At 43.6% G+C, this 21,366-nt stretch overlaps 1 protein-coding gene across 2 annotated transcripts in view; it reads left to right on the top strand.

Moving 5' to 3' along the window:
- The window catches only part of Prkn (parkin RBR E3 ubiquitin protein ligase), a 1,135,485-nt gene that overhangs the window by 365,109 nt on the left and 749,010 nt on the right, over positions 1–21,366 (top strand). For both annotated transcript variants that reach the window (XM_050135903.1, XM_050135902.1), the window contains exon 3: positions 7,056–7,296. In XM_050135903.1, the coding sequence (XP_049991860.1) occupies positions 7,056–7,296 (241 nt within the window). The remainder of the gene's footprint in view (positions 1–7,055; positions 7,297–21,366) is intronic.

The raw sequence follows: 21,366 nt of genomic DNA, 5'->3' as shown, positions 1-21,366 counted from the left end.
CACACACTTTAAGAATGTTAACTAAAATATTTAATTTAAGAAAATTAATTATAACATGGATAATGGGTGTAGGTTTGATTATTGATATCCTTTGCGTTTAGAAGAGGATGGATCTCAAACATCATTTATTGAGCAGTACCGACTTCCCTCAGAAATGCCCCTTACTGCTGCAGCTCACCTGCAGAACAGTCGGTGTCCTTCTACCCCACCCTGTTGAGCTCCTTCTGGTTCAGGTCTTAACGAGCAGGAAGAAGGTCCAGCCTGCAATGGGAGGGATATGAGTGACAAGGCTCAGACCTGCTCTGGTAATTAGTGAGTGCCTAGCGGACATTCCCTAGTAATTGTGTTACCCTGCCTTTGGCAACCAGAGAGGGGGCCCTGTCCCTATGTCATATCATTTCTTTGATTATAAAAAAAAAAAGTCATGAGAAATAGGAAATAATTCAAAGTACAAATCACAAAGAATCCATTTTTCAAGTCTAAAGAAATGAAGAATAAGGATGAAGAAAAGGGATAGTTTTTGTTTTTCTCTCCCAATTAATATAAATTGGCATCGCTGAGGACTATGGCGGGAACCCAGGAGTAAAGACCACGAAGCCTCTGGGAACAAGCCCTTTGTGGTTACTCTGCCGGCTCTGGAAATCTCCAGACGCAGGTCGCCTTTACACAGCAACCAAATGAGATGATTCTTATGCATTAAAAAACACCATAAGCGACTTCCTAAATAACTGCCGTTTTATCTTTCTTTGGCATCCAAATACATTATTAAAAACTCCGAGGGGCTTGGAAAAACGTCTGCCAGGAGCTGTTTTCAGGAAAAGCAGAATCTTCCCGGTCAGAAAGGGGAAATGCTGTGAAAAATGTCCCTTTAAAATTACTTTAATGGAAAAGTAATTTTTAAAATTAAAATATGGATTAATAACTTGCCAGATAAAAATATTTAGAGTATTTTTGTCTGAAAACTCCTGACTGATCATACTGCTTTTCTAGAAAAAATATTTGAATTAAAATTTCAAATAAAAATCAGAGATGGTCTGCCTTTAAAAGCCAAATGTATGTACTAGAGAGTGTGATAGCCTGCTACTAATGTACTCTGAAATACTTTGTGCAGTGGGGTAGAGTTCACAGACCTACAGGGGACTAAAGAGGCTCAAGATAGCCTGACCTAGTCACAGACCAGACATTAACCCAGGACGCACTGGACTGATGAGTGAGATTATAAAAGCCAAGTTGTTGGGAGCTTCAGTTCCAGGCAGTCTCTCACCCAGGGAGCCAGTGGGGTACACAGTCCATCCTGGGCCATCTAATAGCATGGTGGGCTGCAAGACAGACTATAGCCCCTACAGACATGGCCTTTACATTTCCTACTCGTGAGTGTTAAGTGAACGCCCGTGAAGTGTGTGCTGCCTCTGAAGGACCAGCTGTGTCCTTTCAAGACAGTCAGGTTCAGCCAACCCCTAAACGGAGTATCGTGGGCAGATCCTCACTAAAGCTTCTGCAGACACAAGACCAGAAAGAGAAGCCACAGAGAAAATACAAGGGTGTGTCCAGATATTTGGACTGACTATTATCATGTACATAAAGAAGGTCTTGCTGGTAAAAAAAAAAAAATTAAAAACAGTTGTAGCCCCCGCCCACCTTCATGGCCTAAGATTGTTCTGAGCCTCTGTAGAGGTCAGAGTTCAACTCAGGTATCATTCCTCAGAAGTTTTTACTTTGTATTGGAGACACAGTTTCTTATTGGCCTGGAATTCACCAAATAAACTATGTTAGGTGGCCACTGAGCCCTAGGTTCAGGCTGTTTCTGCCCCCAGCACTGGGATAGCATCTGTGTGTCTCCAGGCCTGGGCACTGAGCTCAGGTCAGGTGTCCTTGCCTGGGAGCTGTCTTTTCTGGAGTGTCACATGCCAGGCATTGGGCCCTTGTCTTCATCCTGTCTACCTATTCTGGCTCTGCTGGATTTTCTAGCCCTGTGTAGACTACCCTGCTCTGCCCCAGCCGTGTCTCCATTTTGCTTCAGACTCACTGAGCAAAGCTGTTAGGAGCCTCCTTTCACACTGAAGACTGGGTGGCCTCAGGCCCGATTTTAACTTCCCTGTGGCTCCTTGTCTTCCACACAGTAGAAGAGAGAAGAGCAGCAGTGGCCACAATAAATGATGTACAGTCAGCTTTATGTGCACAGCTCTGCCTCATTAACAGTATCGCTTTTGACTAGATTATGTTGCTACACAAATACCTTACACTGGAAAATTTATAGTGAACAGAAATCTGTTTCTGGCAGCCCTGCCGTTTGGGAAGCCCAAGCTCAGTGCAAGGTGGCTGTCTAGTGTGGGCCTCTGACTGCATTTGCCTTCACCAAAAGAACAGAAGGCAAAGAAGATGCAAGCTCCCTCCTGCCTCCTTTATAAACACACACACACAAACATACACACAGACTCCCAAATCCATAACTAGAACGTGTTCTGTCTGTATAACGTTACTGTATGTATGTTTTCAGGCTGACCGTTTCATATTGGATAACCAGTCATATGAAGATGGTTCCTCCACTGCCTGCATTCCTTTGTTCCTAAATTTCCTGCGTAGGGCTAAGCGTTCCTCTGTCCATGTTGGCATGTCTGTTGGTGTTTTCCTTGATCAGCTTGTGTTCAGGCAGTGATGCTGGTGAGACTTTCTGGGTGTAGCTCCTCACATTCCTCGGAGACACAGTCTCACAGCGAACTCCTTGATCCTCTGGCCCTTACATCCTTTCTGCCCTCTTTCCAAAATTATCCCTGGGCAGGAGTTGTGTTATCAATAAGCATCGTCAAGTTTTTAGAATGTTTCTTGTTTCCAGGGTCTTAATTAAAGTACCAAGCACTGAAATATTGAATCCTAAAAATGTACCTTCTAAAGGGCCTTTTTTTTTTAAAAGAAAGAGAAAACCTGATTTTGTGTTTTGTTTGGGGGGGGGGCGGTATCAGAGAGTGACTGCCCGGATGAGAGTCAGTATATTTTCCAAAGTGATTCACACTGTACGGAAGGTCCTGCTGAGGCAGCCTGGACCACAGCTCTGATGGAAACATAAGACCTTGCCCACATGGATGAATATTATCTGCTTGCTTTGCTCACAAAACAATCATGCTGCTGCCCTTATTCTGAGGGAAATGAGTTATTATAAACAAATACAGAATGAGTATACGTTTTCTGGTTCTTTGTTTTCAAGACAGGGTTTCTCCTGGAACTAGCTCTTGTAAATCAGGCTGGCCTTGAACTCACAGAGATCTGCCTGCCTCTGCCTCCTGAGTACTGGGGTTAAAGGTGGCAGTGCGCCACCACCGCCCAGCTGTTGTCTGCTTATTAAGCAACATCTTTGCTTTGCCTTTTTCCCACGAATTTTAGTGTTTTGGGGGGAAAGATTGTTTTTACTCCAAGGACTTTGCAATCATACTGAATCACTGCACTTTTCTTTCTGTCCACCTAAAATCTCTCTGTCTGAAATCCAAGGCGTTTGTGAATATTGTGTGAAGTACATATTGCTGCGGCTTTGGAATGGCCACGCGGCTGAACTTTATCCAGCTTATTGTCCATGGGATTGGCCATTAGTGTGGCTCTGGGCTGTGCTGGCATGACATGCAAGCACACCATCTGGCAAGGGGACCCCTAGATCAACAGTGCTTTCTGTGAGAGAGTTAAAGAATTAAGCAATTACAGATCTCAGAACCGTGGATAGAGATGTGGAAATATGTTCTATAAATACCACTGTAGCTACCGAATCCCTTCACAGAGCCTTCTGGAAGCCGGGAAAGTCTGGACGTGAGAGGAGAGTGTGACGCATCTCTCTGATTTTTTTCATGTTTGCCCTAGATAATATGCCCGGCTCCTCTTGCATCCCAGGGAATCTCGCACAGGAAGAGTGGTTTTTAAATTAATTTTTAGATCATAGAAAGCTGAGATTTTGCTAGAATTTCCACAGTCATACTTTCTGCATGTTCTTCCTTCTCTGTATGTTTGGAGTGGAACAACTAAATAGAATTCTGAGGCCGCAGTCATCTACAATATAGGGGGCACAGCCTTCCTTTTTTCAAGACTGATGCACGATGTGTATTGTGTCCTTACATGTCTCTCGGTCTCCAGAACAGGGTTCAGTGCTGACAGTATTAGCGCCGATATGGAAAGCAGAGCAGAGGGAGGGAAAATGCTCCCAGTGTACAGAAACTGATCAGCGCCGAGGAGGCAAGGCTATTGTGTCTGATCCTCGTGGATCCTTCCTCACTGTGCTAGATTTCCACGAAGCACTGGAGGGACAGGGCACAGGGCCCTTAACATCCATGCAGCCGCTCACTCATCTGTTCACACTCACTCATCTGTTCACACTCACTCATCTGTTCACACTCACTCATCTGTTCACACCCACTCATCTGTTCACACTCATTCATCTGTTCACACTCACTCATCTGTTCACACTCACTCATCTATTCAGTGTTTTTCCTTCAGTCATTCAGTTTTTCAGTTCCCACGTCCTCGGGCTCAAAATGCTCCGTAAGCCTTTGTGAGTATGATCAGTCATTACTATAAACGTTTTCTGATTTTTTAAATCAGCTCTCTCTCTCTCTCTCTCTCTCTCTCTCTCTCTCTCTCTCTCACACACACACACACACACACACACACACAACATACCACAACATACATAACATACTGCATACACACACAGCCCAACACACACACACACACACACACACACACACACTAGTTAAGCTGTAAACTCTGTGATTTGACCTTGGCAGGCAAAAACCTGGGGACTCAGATGAGAAAGGTGCCACTTTTTTTTTCAGTGACTTCAGTTCTGAACATGGAGAACAGAATAAGCCTGTGTCTCCCGGGGAAGAAGACAGCATGGGATATGGCTGTGCTGAGGGCCTCTTCCCAGTCTGCTCCTCCTTCTTGCAATGCTCTTTTTTCACTTGTCTGTGCTTCAGTGTGCTCAGGTCTTAGTGCTCAGCCTGCCAGAACTCTGGCTATGGGTGTGAGGTTCCTGGATTCTACATAAGAGCCCATTCCAAGACACAGCTTGATGGCGTGGCTCCTGCTCCAGTGTGATGGACATTGGGGTGCCATCTCCTTTATTTCCAAGGAGCAAGTACAGAACGCCAGGAGCAGTTGCCCCACATCTGTGGTCTCACACATCGTCATGTCATTAGGGGGCTGGGGCTGAGGCCAAGGCTAGCTTCGTCTAAAGGGGTCTTCACTCGGGGCAGCACTTGCCCCTTCTGTGGCTGGACTAAGGCTACATCACACGTACAGCTCTGCCTCCCGAGCTGTAGAAGAGAAAACTTCTCAGCATATTCTGTTGGAGGACCCAAGCCGCCAGGCAAACCCATTCCAAGTCTCGGTTCCTTCTTATATGTTAACATCAGTAGTGTAAAGTCATTCTCGTGGCTAACTAAAATGTAGGCAGGGAGGAAGATCATGTTGAGGGCCTACTAACACAGTTCCATGACCATGGATACTTGTGGAGGATGGCCCTCTGCACAAGGAAAGACGTAAAAAGTGCTTGACAAAGGTCTGGAAAGGAGAAAGGAATAAATACACTAGTCATGTGATAGTATGATATACACACCAAAGATTCTTGTATGTAACATGCTGGAACAGGCAGAAACCAGACATATAGAGAAAAATTACCAGGTCATCATAATAACGATGGCCTCATGTGGGGAGGTGACAGTGAGGTCATGAGGGCACTGGAGGCGAGAAGGTTATTCCTGATGCCTACTCAGTCACTCTGGACACCTTGCTGGATGTCACAAGGCAGGGAGGATAAGCCCCACGCAGGGACTGAAGCCTGACCAATATCAGAGAATGGAAATCAGCATTAAAACTGGGGTTAGGGGTCCCCGAGATCCTTAGGAGTTGCCAGGCAGTACATATGATAGGGGGCTGTCCTCTTGAATGATAAGGAGGGTGGCAGATAGTGACTCTAGTAGGAGCCCTTGTGGGGAGACCCTGGGAATGTGGGCAGAGCTGGAGAATGGGAAAACATTGGCATGGTAATGTTCTAATGACCTCTGACTAGAGAGAGCAACACCAAGCCATAGTTGAGTGGCAGAGGTCACCGTTCTGGAAGGGATTTGATAGCAACAATGAAGAGATTGCTCAAGGAAGACAGCAAAGGAGGAAGAGTGCACTGCATCCTTTAGGTGGTTGTATTGTACACAGGTATCTGTCCACCATTCCCACAATGACAGAGAACAGCAACAAGAACACAGAGATGTGGGCATTAGAGAGCGAGCCAGGTCCCAGCTGTTAGAAATGTCAGAAAAACGATGCTTCTATGACTTATTCTGAAGTAGGACTTGACCTAGGGTCGTCTAGGTCTTGCCTTAGCAAATATCAACTCTTAATTTTTATTCTAGATTTTACAGACTCCTGTTCATGAAGAAAGAGACAGGAGCACAAAAGGTTCTATAGTAAATATTCACTGAGTTTGATCACAAGGGCAAACAAGCCATTCAGTAGCTGTCCCACTGGTACTACAGAATGCAGGCTACTGGCCGCAGGGACAGGAAGAAAGGCATGCGACCTGCCACAAGCAGTCATTATAATTCTGTGCGGAAATGCCCGTAATTGATCATGACCTTCAGTGCTTTTATAAAGCAGAAATGACTAGGGGGGTTTAAGTTAAGTTTAAGTTAAGGACAAAGCACTTGAGAGGTAAATCAGTCTTAAATGAGCATTTGCAGGACACTTAAGACAGTTAATCTGTTTTCCGACTAGGCTCCATAAACTTTTCATGTTTCCATAGTTTTCTGTTTTTGTGTTCCCCTTCCCCTCAAATGTCCACTTCCACCCCCAGTCCCATGTGACGTGTCTGTCACATGCAGTGTGTAAGTGCTGTGGCCACACTGGCAGAGTGTTTCTAAGTCAATCAGACACCGTGTTTTCCACCCACTGCCACTCCCACTAAGGCACGGAAGTTACGTAGCCTTTAAACTAGTTTGCATACTTTCCAACTGGGGACAAGTAAGCTCCACCTGTGTGTAACACTTTCCATTTCTATCTCTCTGCCTGCTCCTCCCCAGAGCTGTGACCTGGAACAGCAGAGCATAGTTCACATAGTGCAGAGACCGTGGAGAAAAAGTCGTGAGACAAACGCTTCTGGAGAGGACAAGCCCCACAACATCTCAGGGGGCTCTGCCTGGGAGCCCAGAAGCTTGACGAGGGTGGACCTCAGCAGCCACATCCTGCCGGCGAACTCCCTGGGGCTGGCGATCATTCTGGACACAAGCAGCAGCAGCGATTCCGAAGCGGCCAGAGGTCCAGGTAACTGCAGCCATTCCGCCCAAGGCTAGTGAACAGTTTTGTTTGTTAACTGACTCCATACAAACTTAGTTCATGATGTGATTGGGGATGGAATCTCTAAGGCACCACAAGGTGACACCCTGACAATGCACAGTTGTCGAAGTGAGGCAAGTACATGCAATAGTAAATAAACATGATCAAACAGAGACCACAGTGCAGCGGACAGAAGGGTCGCCGATGGTGCATGGGCCTTGAACACTAAGTTAAATGTTTCTCAGAGCTGGGGTGGTAAAGACAGTGGCAAGCTATGTGAGGCTTGGGTGTACAACTAGAGACACACACTTTGCTTTCCTTTAATTTCTTATGTCCTTAAATGTATTTTCCTTGACTATATTTTCAATCATGCAGTTTTTTTTAAACAAGAGTTTGGAAGTTTTATTAATGATATTGTACCCAAACTAGTTTTCAAATTGTTTCTATTTAGCTATATGTTTTTCTCTGTTATCCTCCCTTCCTCCCCCTTTCCCTTCTCCCATGATCCCCACACTCCCAATTTACTCAGGAGATCTTGTCTTTTTCTCCTTCTTATGTAGATCCATGTATGTCTCTCTCAGGGTCCTATTGTTGTCTGCGTTTTCTGGGGTTGTGAATTGCAGGCTGGTTTTTCTTTGCTTTATGTCTAAAAGTCATTTACTTGGTTATCTCACTCAATATGATGTTTTTTTAGATTCATCCATTTGCCTGCAAATTTCAAGATGTCATTATTTTTTTTCTGCTGTGTAGTACTCCATTGTGTAAATGTACCACATCTTCTTTATTCATTCTTTAGTTGAGGGGCATTTAGGTTGTTTCCAGGTTCTGGATATGACAAACAACGCTGCTATGAACATAGTTGAGCACATGCCCTTGTGGTATGATTGAGCATTCTTTGGGTATATGCCTAAAAGTAGTTTTGCTGGATCCTGAGGTAGATTGTTTTCTAATTTTCAGAGCAAAAGAAGGTTTAAAAAGCCAAAGGTGTTTTTAATTTCTCTTTAACATTGTCTGGCCCCTGGTTATGATGTCAGTACAGTCATTTCAAGCATTTTCCTTGTTAATAAATACCTCCCCTCAGTGAAGTTATGTAGGGGCAAATGCTCAGTGCTGATCATGTCTAGTACATGGGGAAGTGTTCCTCACTCTTCTGGAAGCTGGGCCATCAAAGGTGGAGTTGACAGCAAGAGGTTAGGAGTCTGGAAGTGTCTGGCATCTGTTTCTGAGAAGGCACCATGTTGCTGGCTTTCCCTGAGGATATTAAGACCGTGGCTTCATGTTACAGAAGCATTCCATGCCTACAATTGCAAATGATGGGCCCACTGTTTCTTGAAACAATAGTTCAAAATAATCCTCACACCAGAGACATATTTTGTGGTCTATATTTTCTAGGCACCTATATATTAAGGTGAACTAGTCTCCTGTTTGACTATAGTGATCCATCATGAATTTCTTTATGACATTAATCCCACTCCCGCAGTCCAGAGGATTCCACGTCTTAATATCATATTTGTAATTAGGTTTAGAGGGGACATAGATAGTAATGATATTAATATATTTCCTTAAGTATTTATTATCTGATATGAGTAAGTAATGGCAGAACAATAGTCATTTGAGGTGCACATACAGATAAAAACTGGTCATAGACTCTCCAGTGTCGTTCATTTGTTCTCCCACATAGACATAGCTAGGCCTGGACCACTATGGCTTTCTCAGCACCAGAGATCCTGAGGCCAGAAGGGTTGAATCATAAAAATAAAAGAAAAAAATGGCTCTGTTAAAATTCCTAAATACTGTTTAATTGGCTTTTAAGGCCATCAATGGTGATCTTGTAGTAAGAAAAGAAGGAACAACAAACAAAGAACAGCACAGCAACCCAGCTCCCAGCTGTAGTTACATGGAAGTATGGATCGCGTTGTGTGTACTGCTCCTAACCATGGCAAGTAACTCTGAACTCACCTCATAAAGGAAGGAACACCCAAGACAAAGAGGTCCTAAAATTAAAAGGAGCCAACATTGGCCAGATGAGAACAACCTGGGTGGCTCCCAAGAGAAGCAAGAGAATAGAAGGAGTGGGGCGGTAGCTGATTGCCAAGAGCTACACCTTGAAATAACAATTCAGTACCCCAAAACTTCTGCTCAAGGCCAGGGTAAAGACAGCCTGCTAAGCCAGCTGGTCTGCCCTCAGCCTGCAAATGCTATTGAAGGATTCACCACAGCCAAGAACAGGGCTGAGGTTGTGGGGGACAGCACCTGGAAACAAGCAGTGAGCATCGGTGTGAATTTAGATGGCGATCAGCTTGATGGGCGTGCAAGCAAGAGGCCACATAAACAGGGATAAAGTGACAGTTCATAGAAAAGCTGCATTAAGTAATTAATGCTGTAATAAGCATTCATATTCTGACCAACAATGGAAAGAGTCAGTTCGAATCATAATGTTGACCCCAAAATTAACACCGACAGATGAAGTTAAAATGTAAGTTGTTCTGTGTTTTTATACATGGTGCTGCGAAGACCATTCTATTGAAGCCACCGCAGGGAGCAATTCTACAGCTTCACGGAAGCATGTGAGCCTCAAGACGCATCTTCGATGACCCTTGGATTCAGGATAGTGTCAGAGATTTGCAAGGTTATGGAAAATAGGAAGAACAGCTGTCTTTAAAGTGTGATGCTGAACACCTATGATGAGTCCACAGTTAAGTGGTCTAAGTGTATCATGTTGGCAAATCCACAGGCAGAGCTGAGGCTTTTCTTAAAGTTGTGAATTGCAAAGGGATGTCCAGTGAAATGTGGTTTATATAAAAATCCACAGTGAAATGTAGTTCATATAAAAATTCACAGTGAAATATGGTTTATATAAAAATTCACAGTGAAATATGGTTTATATGAAAATCCAAACATAAGAAGCTGTATGGATTGTTCATCGCTAGGATTATCATAAATGTTTTATGTGAACTGGGTATAGTTGAAAATTAAACATAGCATTAAAATAGCTGATTCTTCATACTTTTAAGGTGCTTATTGACCAAATCACTTCATTATATTATTCTATAATGTGATATTCAGATTTTCTTTCTAAAAGTAAAATATATACTTACATTTTTGAGCAAAATTCAATCTCTCTACTCATTATCTCAACAAAAATACCAGCAGAATAATTGTGTGTCCATCTTAAATGCCTTCTTCAGTTTTGAAGAGGCAGCCCCAGCCAATCACCGTGTTTGTAGGGTGGGTACCCCTTAGGCCAATATAAACCTATAAATCTGGCGGGTGTGCGCCCCACAGCTCTCTTGGTTCCGGCGCTTAATTCCTGCTCCTGCTCCGGTGACTAGGCTCCTTTCCTGAAGGTTGGTGCTTTGTGAGTTTTAACCCCAAAATAAATGCCCCTTTAAATACTAACTGGCGTGGGATTGTTTTGCGCATCACAGTTTGCTGCTGCAGAAGCACACGCTATCTTACCACTTAGGTTTAATGCTGGGTTCATCTGAAGACAGAACTGTAAGTATCTGGGGGTTGGGGTGGGCGCTGGCTTCTTAATCCAGAAATCAAAGTGAGAAAGCCACATGGAAAGTCAAGAAAGGGATTTAATCATGGAGCTGTGATGTGGAAACTGGGGGAGCAGCATCCTCAGACCCGACTTCAGGTTTCCGACACGGGGGTGCTTAATTAAGCAGCCTCAATCCCACTGTGGCCTGGTTTTCAGTCCTGACTCTGTGAGATCCCGGAGAGATCTTGTTATTCCAGACCCAATTCTTTTTCTATCATGAGATAACTCCTGCTTAGTTGGTGGGCGGGGTAGGGACACTCATGGTTCCTTCATGGTATAACTGTTATTACTTAGGGACTGGTGACTTGATAGGATCATCTGCCTGTAGGGCTGCTGTTTCTAAAACTCAAGGAGAATGGCTTCATTCTCTTGGCTTGGATTATGGGAAAATTAATAAACTACGTGTTGATTGTGTGTCCCTTCATTGCTCTTACTTTGTCTTTAACCTGGACAAGGACGAGCATCTTGACATGACCAGTCCTCATGTGGGGTCAAGTGTGCATGTGCCAGAGTCTGACCCGCCATTCTTGGATAGCGAAAGCGATAGATGCAGGATGACAGCAGAGACATCATTTCCTGGTTTGCATTGAGAGATGCACTACGCATGTGTAAATCAGAGTGAAGAGTCAGTTTATCTTTTTCTTTACAGAAAAGGCAATCTAACTCTTTATTATAGGACTGTCTGCAATCTGAGAATTTGCTTTTCAGGTGCTTGTAGGAAAGAGAAGGTATCTAATAAAAAAGAGAGGTGACACATGATTTACATAAACACCACTTAAACAGTTTGTGTTGTGGAACTTGTCAATGTTGCTGCAAAGTCACATCAGACCAAAACAATAGTGGAGTCAAATCTTGACTGAGGAGACCCTGTACACGCGACTCTAATATAAGCCCATGAGACATTCCCCCATGTCCAGCCCCTCCAGCGTATGCCCCTAGAACAGGGTTCTACCAGGAACTCCTTCTAGCCTAACACCACTCAAAACTGGCCCTTCCCCAAGAACACCTGCCTAGCACTGGCTGTCTCCTCCAATGGTATAACACTGGACCTGCCGCAGGATACCTTGACCAACAAGGTTTTTTTGGAAACAGCTGATGGATTCTTTTAGCCTTTAGAAGTCTCTTATCAGTGTCTTGGAATGCTTCTATGATCCTTTACAGCCTGCAGATCCCACAATATATTTCTCCGTCACTTCACATAAACCTGTTTCTTTGGGGGATGCTCTGCTCTGTTCTTATTTTACATTTATAGTACTTAAAAGTCTAGGACATAAAGGCTGATGAGAAATCAAAGAGCTAGAGTGAGCCGTGGGAGCATTGGTTCTCCAGCTTGGGCTCCCCGGGATCACCTGCAGGCTTATGAAAACACAGGATGTTGAGTTCCACACCGCCCATGCTTGCGGCAGAGACTAAGGAAGTGTACTTCTGACAGGTCCCTAGATAATGCTAACATGCAGACTGAGAGTCAAACTGAGTAGCACTGTCCTATACAGAAAAAAAAGATAGTTTAAAACATGTTTAGTGAATACAATATGTAGTTTTGCAGACTTTGAATTTGAACATAGAATGAGGTATTTTTGGTCTTGGAGGTTTTGTGAATGAATTAAGTTTACACGTTGTTTGCTTCCCAAATGAGGGACCATCAATTAACTTCTAAGAGATGAAATAAAGGAGGGGTTCTCCTCTAACATTACTGTGCAACCAGTCATGTAAACACACAGACACTGGATTCCTGTGCTGTGCCAGACACAGGTCCAAGCACTGGGAGATCACAGAGAGATCAGCAGGGGAAAGGCCCCACACACGAAGCTCATTCTAACTGGGATGTAGCGAGCTGCATGGAATCACACCTGATGGAGATGTATAATCAACTCCTGAGATGGCTAAGGCCTGACCTATGCTATGATCACGCAATGATTATCAGCTGCCTGCATATGTGTGAACATATGGGCAGTGCCCACCTGGCAGTTCAGGGTTGGCAGCCCATGCCTACTTATGGGCTGGGAGAGGTTTGCCCAGAGAGAGAGAGAAAGAGGAGAAGGAGATAGATTGCTGTGAATAAAGTCCTGAGAACTGCTGCAGGAAGAGCTCCAGGTGTTGCGTTTTTCCTTGCTGGTCGAGGGTGGACGCGACAGTGGGAGAACGTGATAACCAAGGATGAGTCACCAGCAAGAGTGGATCCTGCTGAGTATCTACTAGGACAAAAAGGGGGTGATTCGGTTCCTCTGAGATATGCCCACATTTGGGGTGAACATAAAGAGGGAGCATCCTTTCTGAGAGGTCAGGCAGAGGCAGAAGACAGGTCCACAAACCTGGAGGCCAAGCAATATTGAGAAGGAGGAGCAACAAGAGATAAGGGCAGGAAAATGTGGCTGAGTGGGGCAAGATTTCGCATGACCTCTCTGAAAGGCATGATCTTATAGTAGGCCCTAATTTCTGTCAAATAGTTAAATTTGAAAGATAAACTTTGTATCATATGGTTTTCTGTCTTCTCACTAATTTTTGATTTTAAATATTAAATTCTTGACTGGTGGGTGCTCAGTGGTAAAGGTGCTTGGCAAGTCTGATAAGCTGAGTTGTGCTCCTAACATCCACCTAGTAGAAGGAGAGAAGAGATGCCTGCAAGTTGTCCTCTGACCTATAGTCACACACAGACACACACATGTAGTGAGAGCTGTGGGCTGCATTCCTGCCACCCAGCTCCCGGCCACCTGGCTAGCTTATGCCCTGAAATAATAACACACAAACTGTATTCATATAAGCACTGCCTGGCCCATTATATCTAGCCTCTTCTAGCTAACTCTCATATCTTGCTTTAACCCATATCTAATAATCTGTGTAGCACCACGAGGTGGTGTCTTACCAGGAAGATTCTAGTGTACGTCCATCTTGGGCTGGAGCTTCATTGCATCTGACCCAGAGAGGAGAGGCATGGCAATTGCCTCACTTCCTCCCAACATTCTGTTCTGTCTACTCCACCCACCTAAGGGCTGGCCTATCAAATGGGCCAAGGCAGTTTCTTTATTAACCAATGAAAGTAACTCCTCCATCACACACACACAGTCACCCATACACAGATATATACACACGAGAGAGAGAGAGAGAGAGAGAGAGAGAGAGAGAGAGAGAGAGAGAGAGGAAGAGAGAGAGGAAGGAGTGGAAATTAAAACCTTTGTTAATTTTGTTCAGTATTTTCAAGGCTCACTGCCACAACATACTTAAAAATTATTTCATTTATATGAAAAATGATTCTATTGTGTAACCATTTCTCTCTAGGTTGGGTAGAGACTTCTCTTCATAAGCTCATTTTATGAGAGAATTTCATACATGAATTTGTATGTATTTTGATCAACCCCACTTCCCCATTCCACGCTCTACAACTTCTTCTCTGTCTCCCCAACTGTTTTACCCTTCCAACTTCATGTGCTCCATTTTAATTAAAATAATAAAAATAAACCACCGAATCCAGGAAACCCTGCCTGTGTGTGCGTGGGTACAGGACCACCTCTTAGAGCGTGGGCAGCCAGCCCCTCAAAGTATCTGTTTCTGAAGAAAACCAAGGCTTCCTCCCCACAACAGTCATGAATTGCCAACAGCTCCTTGGCTCGGGATGGGACTTTGTGAGCCTCTCCCTGCTGTGGGCTGGGATCCGGGTTGGCTTGATCTTGTACAATTCTTCTGCATCCAGTCCCAGCAGCTCTGAGTTCCTGTGAGCAATAATACACATGACAGCTGTTTCTCTACGGCAGGTTGTTGCTCTGGCTTTTAAAGTTTCGTTGTCTACTTTATATAATGACCCCTAAAGCCTCAGGAGGAAGAAATATGCTATACAGGACCCATTTAAAGCTGAGCACCTACAAAAGGCACGAGTTTCCATGAAACACTCCAGGCTAAATTTGAACTTCAAGTTATCAACATAAAAGTAGAAGATATATAAACATAAGCAAATGCAAAAGAAATTGAAACCAATGGACTTACAGTCTACCTGCACCACAGATTCACCACAATTAGTAAAGAATCCTTCTTATCAAGAACCCCCTTGCCACTCCTGGAATGTAGTACAGGATGAAAATGATTTGGGGGTTGGAGATTAGCTCATACCTGCCAAATACAACTCAGTCATGGAGGCCTGCTAAGGAAATGAAGTGATAGGCTTCAGGCATAATTTCCATTTTATCCCAAATCAGATCTCAAGTACTTAAAAGCGTGCTTTGAGCACTAATGACTTTAAGCCATAGGGTGTGAATTTCTTGGTGCTTTTGGATAGCTTTAAGAAGAGCCTCTTTGTGTGAACCTTCTATGAAAAGACAAAACCTTGGCAGTCATGCTAGAGCAACTTAGAGCTCATGTCACACCAGGTTATTAAGAACACATTAGGATTTAGCCAGGGATCTAATTTTTCTTTTGTCACATACATTCCTACTAGAGTTTAGTTCTCAGTATAGAAGTAAAATTGCCAAACGGTTATGGGGAATGTTGAGGATACTGCTTGACTGATGTTTGGGGGACCAGGGGAGACAGGAGAAAAAACAGTGCTGAGTTTGTTCCCTAGAAGCCCACCCAGGATTCTAAAAGCAGAGCTACCCATCCCTTGCTCTTTCTAGTGCCCTTTCTGCCCTGTCGAGTAATTACTCGGAACATTTCAGTTACCCCTCTGAAGGGTCACTCATCAAGAGCAAATAGGTCAAGTTCATTTTGCACTTCCACCACCCGGCACATGGATGTGGATGGCTATTTGTCAGGCTGTCAAAGTGTCTTGTTTTCACATGTAAAATGTGAGCCTTTCTTCTTCAGCTCTCATTCTTCACATTTGGCAGGAAAAAGTTGGTGAATAATTGCATATGGATAGCAGGCTAAGGTGCACCTTGGGGTATGGGAACTGTATGAGATGCTCCTCTCCCCAAGAAACTGGAATATCCTGAGAGCAGAGTTAGAGAGGACCAGTCCGCCAGGCCGTCTGTCAAAGTCACAAAAGAAATGTTTTCTTCTCCTTTAGTTTTGTATGATTTCCCTACTTCCTTCCTTCCTTCCTTCCTTCCTTCCTTCCTTCCTTCCTTCCTTCCTGCCTTCCTGCCTTCCTGCCTTCCTGCCTTCCTGCCTTCCTGCCTTCCTGCCTTCCTGCCTTCCTGCCTTCCTGCTTCCCCTTCTCTCCCCACTCCCTCCCTCCTTTCCTACCATTGTTTGAGGTAGATTATCAGTGTATAAGCCAGGTTGACACCTATTGTGCGTCCTCCTGCCCATGTCTCCCAGCCCTGGGATTGCAGGCTTGCCTCACAGCCAGCTCTCATTGTTCTACATTTAACTCCAGTGTATAATAAACCCATTGACAGGAACAGGGGGAAATATGAGGAACCAGGTTCCCAGGAAGATGACAATTTATTATAAAAATAGTTTATGATTAGCAATATAGTTTGGATATTGAATAACATGGTAATAGATTGATTTAATATAGTTTTAGACAGAGGATAAAAGGGAAATCTTTTTAGGTTACAAAACCCCTTTCCTAAAAATAAAATTTTTTAAGATGTTTATTCCAATTGGTTCAGTGCAACAAATGTCTTCAATGACCAGATGTGCCTAATTCCTGTTGCATTAATGGCCAGTAGAATTTAAAAATAAAGTCCGGCTTCACAGTCGCCATCTCAAAAGATTTATTTAAGCACGTTGGGTTCTTTAGCAATGTGAAGATGGCTCTTGCTCCTTCAGTGCCTAGACAGCCAAATTTACATGTTCGCCCTGAGAAGGGAAGATACTAACTAGATTGTGGAAAGATTTTGTGGGGTTCAGTATTAGTGTTAAAATCATGAAAATGGCTATTCCACCAAACTGAATCTACATACTACATGCAGTGCCCATCAAAATGCTTATGTTGTACTTCCCAGATTTAGAAAGAAGCAATTCAAGAATTCCAGTGGAACTGCAAAAAGTATATGTAACCAAAGCAATTGTAAGGAGCAAGAACATAGCTGAGGGTCATAATACCTGATCTCAGATTATACTACAGAACCAGAGACACAGAGCCTGTCATTAGCATGAAAACAGCAGACCAATGGAAGAGAAGAGATGACCCAGAAATAGACAAAACTACAGACACCTAACTAATGATGAAGAAGGCAAAAAGACAACGGTGTAACTAACAAATGATTCTGGAAAACAACTGGGTCTCCACCCGCAGGAAAATGAAACTTGTTCTATGTCTTTCACCTTGAACAGAAAACCACACCAAGTGAGTCAAAGCCCTTTATTAACACTTGAAATGCTAAAATGGCTAGAGGAAAGCTCGGGGGACACTCTTCAAGACTCTGAGATGAGCCCGGTGGTGGTGGCGGCACACGCCTTTAATCCCAGCGCTCCAGAGGCAGAGGCAGGCAGATCTCTGTGAGTTCGAGGCCAGTCTGGTCTACAAGAACTAGTTCCAGGACAGGAACCAAAAACTAGGGAGAAACCCTGTGTTGAAAATCCAAAAAAAAAAAAAGTCTTTGAGATGGGCAGGAGTTTTCTGAACAGAGCATCCCCAGCATAGCAAGCAACCCCAACTATCCACAGATGATGGGACAGCCTGCAACTGAGACTTCCCATGCACAGAAAAGGAAGCTACTAGAGGAGCAAAGTGCCTACAGGATGAAGGACATCTTCACCAGTTGTACGCCAGACAAGGGACTGATATCCTGAGTTTACAAAGAACTGCAAAAGCTGCACTTGAAGGAAATACAATTGCCCATCAATCAGTGAGCTAACAGCAGTGACGTTCTTCAAAAGAAAAAACATAGATGACCAATCACTGTATTTTTAAAATAGTCGACGTTACTAGAGATCAAGAAATACAAAATTAAAACTACTTTGAAGTTCTACCTTATGCTAGCCAAAATGGCTATCATCAAGCAGTCTGGCAACAGATGTTGGAGAGGATATGGGGAATGAGTAACCTTTATCTGCTGCTGGTGGGAGAACAAATTAATACAGCCATTGTGGAAAACAGTTCGGAGCCTCCTCAAAAAATTAAAAACAGGACTACATCATAACCAAGACATACACCCCTGGGCATATACCCAGAGAACTCCCTATATTACCAAAAAAAAGTACATCCATATTTATTGCTGATCTATTTATTATAGCAAGAAAAGAAGCAGCCTGAAGGTCCATCAGCAGATGATTAGATAATGAAATATGATCTAAATACAAAATAGAATATTACTCAACTGTAAAGAAAATTGAAATCAGAAAATTCAGGGAAACACGGGCACCTGGAAAAGAAAGTTTTAATAAAGATGATCAAAACTCAGGAAAAAAACAAAACAAAAAGCAACTGACCATCCTTTTTCAGCGCATACTAGCCTATAACAAATGTGTGCACATATCTGAATAAGTGTCAGTATGGCCACAACCGATTAGCTGATGAGGAAGGATGGGATATGGGAAAGGGGACAAGGAGTCATGAAAGCGGATAGGAAGCTATTTCTCTCCTAACTTCAACTCTATCATAGATTGTTTTCTAATTTAAGCTTTGATTTAGAAGACACACATCTCCATGTGAAAACTTCTCATATCAGCTGGAGCAGAGGAGCAAACAGACTGCAGAGTGTAGAAGAGGAGGGGAAAAGGGTGGCCGCTGGGTGCCATGCTCTAGTCTGAAAGGAGAATAAGCTCCTTGCTTATCTGACAAAGCATTTAATAATGCACCGCAGGTCTCAGAACAGAGGGGAGAGTCTTGATTGCTTTGATCACAAAGAAATGGTTGAACTGAAATGTCGTAGAAATAATGATTGCCCCAGGCTGATCACTTCTCAATATATACACTAGTCAAGACAGCACATCATAGCTTATAAATATGTGTATGTGTTCAGCATAAGTCAGAATAAAATGGGACGCAAGTAAAGCCACAAGGGGACTTAGAGGAAGAGGAGGGTGAGATGGATACCCAAGACTGACTTTGTATTCACGTTTTGGGTTCAATAAAATCAGCCCATGTCCTTGCCTTTCAAAGCACAAACATTGATGTACAGCACCTGGTGTGTTGCTTTGGCGATGTCGGGAAGAACTGAGTCCTACCCTGAGCAGTGGCTGAACTCACTGGCTACATTCTTGGTCCAAGAGACTGGTGGTGTCATCTTCCTGCTTGTGTGAACAAGCTCTAAGCACCACACTCATAGTGACCAGTACTGACCCCTGCAACTTTCAGTCCATGTGTCCCCCTTCTCTTCTGGCGTTTATGCGTGTGTTTCTACGTACCCCTACTTTTCTTCCTTAAACATTTGCAAAAGGAGAGAAGCCATGTGGAGAGGAATGATGTGTGCAGCTAGCTGCAGGCTGGCTTCTAGAGAGTGAGTTGTTCTACTCCTGGCTAGCGGGGAGTTTGCTGTCCAAGCCAGGACAGATAAATTAAGGTGATCCAACAAGCTCCATGCTTGTGCTTTGGGCTGGAGAGAGGTGGCTCTGTGGGTGCCACTTGGCTGTCTGCGATTGGTCGTAGATCAGACACTGGAAACCGCAATGCAGGGCAAGATAGGTAGCAGTCAATACTGGCCTGTGGAGTGGACTGCGGTGCTTGCTGGGAGTCTAGACATTCTTTGATTCTTCAAAGCCACTTTAGAAAAGTCATATTGTAATTAAAAGGAAAAAGAAATGTTGCCCTCTGGACTAACTGAGCCCCAGTTTGACTGTGTGCTCTGTTAATGAGAAGGCTTTGGAAGATGCCAGGGACATTGGGCTCCTGTAGGCCCTTAATGACCAAGGAAGTAAGTCATTTGCATTTTCACTTGGTGAACCCTGAAGTCTTTCAGAGGACACTATACACGTGCCAAGGCATTGGAATTTGCATTTGACAAGCGCAGGAGTCCAGGAGGGAATGTTTACAGCTAGTGAAATCATCCTGGGAGCAACCTAATTAATGCGGAGCACCAGAAACACAGGCAGCCTGCTGGATTCTGTTTTCTTGATGTGGTTAGAGGGAAGAGAAAGAAAAAAAAGCTAAGAAGTAGAGATAAACTGCCTATAATAAATTATTTCAAACTTTCTAAATTTGTTCTGAATGACACTGGCACCTAGTTTATAAAACTTCTTCTAAAAATATTCTTTAATGTGACTTGTAGTTTCCGAAAATTTCTCACCTAATTCAGAAATTTGTGTTCTTTTTATGTAATAAAATGATAGATTAGTATAATGTCCATTTTATAATAGAACATTAAATTGTTCTGACAAAAAGATATAATTTTTAGGGGTTATTTTTATGAAACCCTCTTTGTATTAACTATTGTTAAAATAAGAGCGGCGGGCTGCGTCCCCAACACCCCGGCCGCTTGGCTAGCTCATGCCCGAAATAACAACACACAAACTGTATTCAGTTAAACACTGCTTGGCCCATGAACTCTAGCCCTTACAGGCTAATTCTCTCACCTGGACTAGCCCATTTCTAATGATGTGTGTAAGCACCCCAAGGTGCGCTTACTGGGAAGAGTCTAGCCTCCGTCCATCCTGGTGTCTCTGCTCCAGAGAGCAGAGCTGTTGGGTCTCTCCGGGAGCAGAGCAGAGTCTGACCTCACTTCCTATTCCGCCCAGCATCCTATTCTGTTTACTCCTCCCACCAATGCTTTAACCTATCAGGGCCAAGCAGTTTCTTTATTGCTCAGCCAATGAAATCAACAGATTGATATATGACACTCCCACATCAAACTATCATTAATTCTCTGGATGAAGCTTTTGGAGTTCTCTAAGCTCTTAAGAATCTCCTACAATCCCAAAGATTAAATCACTTGGACTGCCTTCAGAATTTATGGATATGCTACCATTGCTACACGCCAACACCATGAAATTTGGTCTTCTGTCTTTACTGTGCCTGATTAAACTAGAACCTCTGCATATTCATAGACCCACGGTTTTTATGATTCTCCTGAAAAGGAAACCAAGAGACCTGAGAGATAGCTCAGCGGTTAAGAGAAGGTGCCGTCCTTGCAGGGAACTTGGGTTCAGTTTCCAGCATCCATGTATTGGCAAACGGTGGTCTGTAACACCAGTAACAAGGGATCCAATGCCATCAAGGCATAGTCGGTTCCTGAGCTGGCAACCATGCCTGCAGGGAAATGTTCCACTTCCAACCATAACATATATAAAACAGTATATTGAAAACCTAGATGGTGTCTTCTATCAGCGGGAACACGGGCCTTCTTCAACTCTATAGGTCTTTGGGACCCTACTCCTCATGCTGGGTCGTCTTGCCCAGCCTTAATACATGCGGAGGTGCTTAGTCTTCCTGCAACTTGATACGCCATGTTTTTTTGATACTCATGGGACACCTGCCCTTCCCTAAACAGAAATGGAAGAGGAGTGAATTGGAGGGTGAGAATGAAGAGGAGAGGAGGGGAGGGACTGGGAGGAGAGGAAAAGAGGGAAAACTGTGGCCTGGCTTTTAAATAAATGAATAAATAAATAAATTTATTTTAAAAAAGAAAAACAAATACAAGAGAAAAAATTTAGTCCAGTGATTCTTAAAAATTTAATAGTAAGAAAATCCTAAT

This window comes from Alexandromys fortis, unplaced genomic scaffold (assembly GCF_014885135.2).
Source record: "Alexandromys fortis isolate MF-2015 unplaced genomic scaffold, M_Fortis_MF-2015_v1.1 scaffold_23, whole genome shotgun sequence".
Classification (NCBI taxonomy): Eukaryota; Metazoa; Chordata; class Mammalia; order Rodentia; family Cricetidae; genus Alexandromys; species Alexandromys fortis.
The sequence above is the reverse complement of the archived record's forward strand: the minus strand, read 5'-3'. Positions and strand labels throughout refer to the sequence as shown.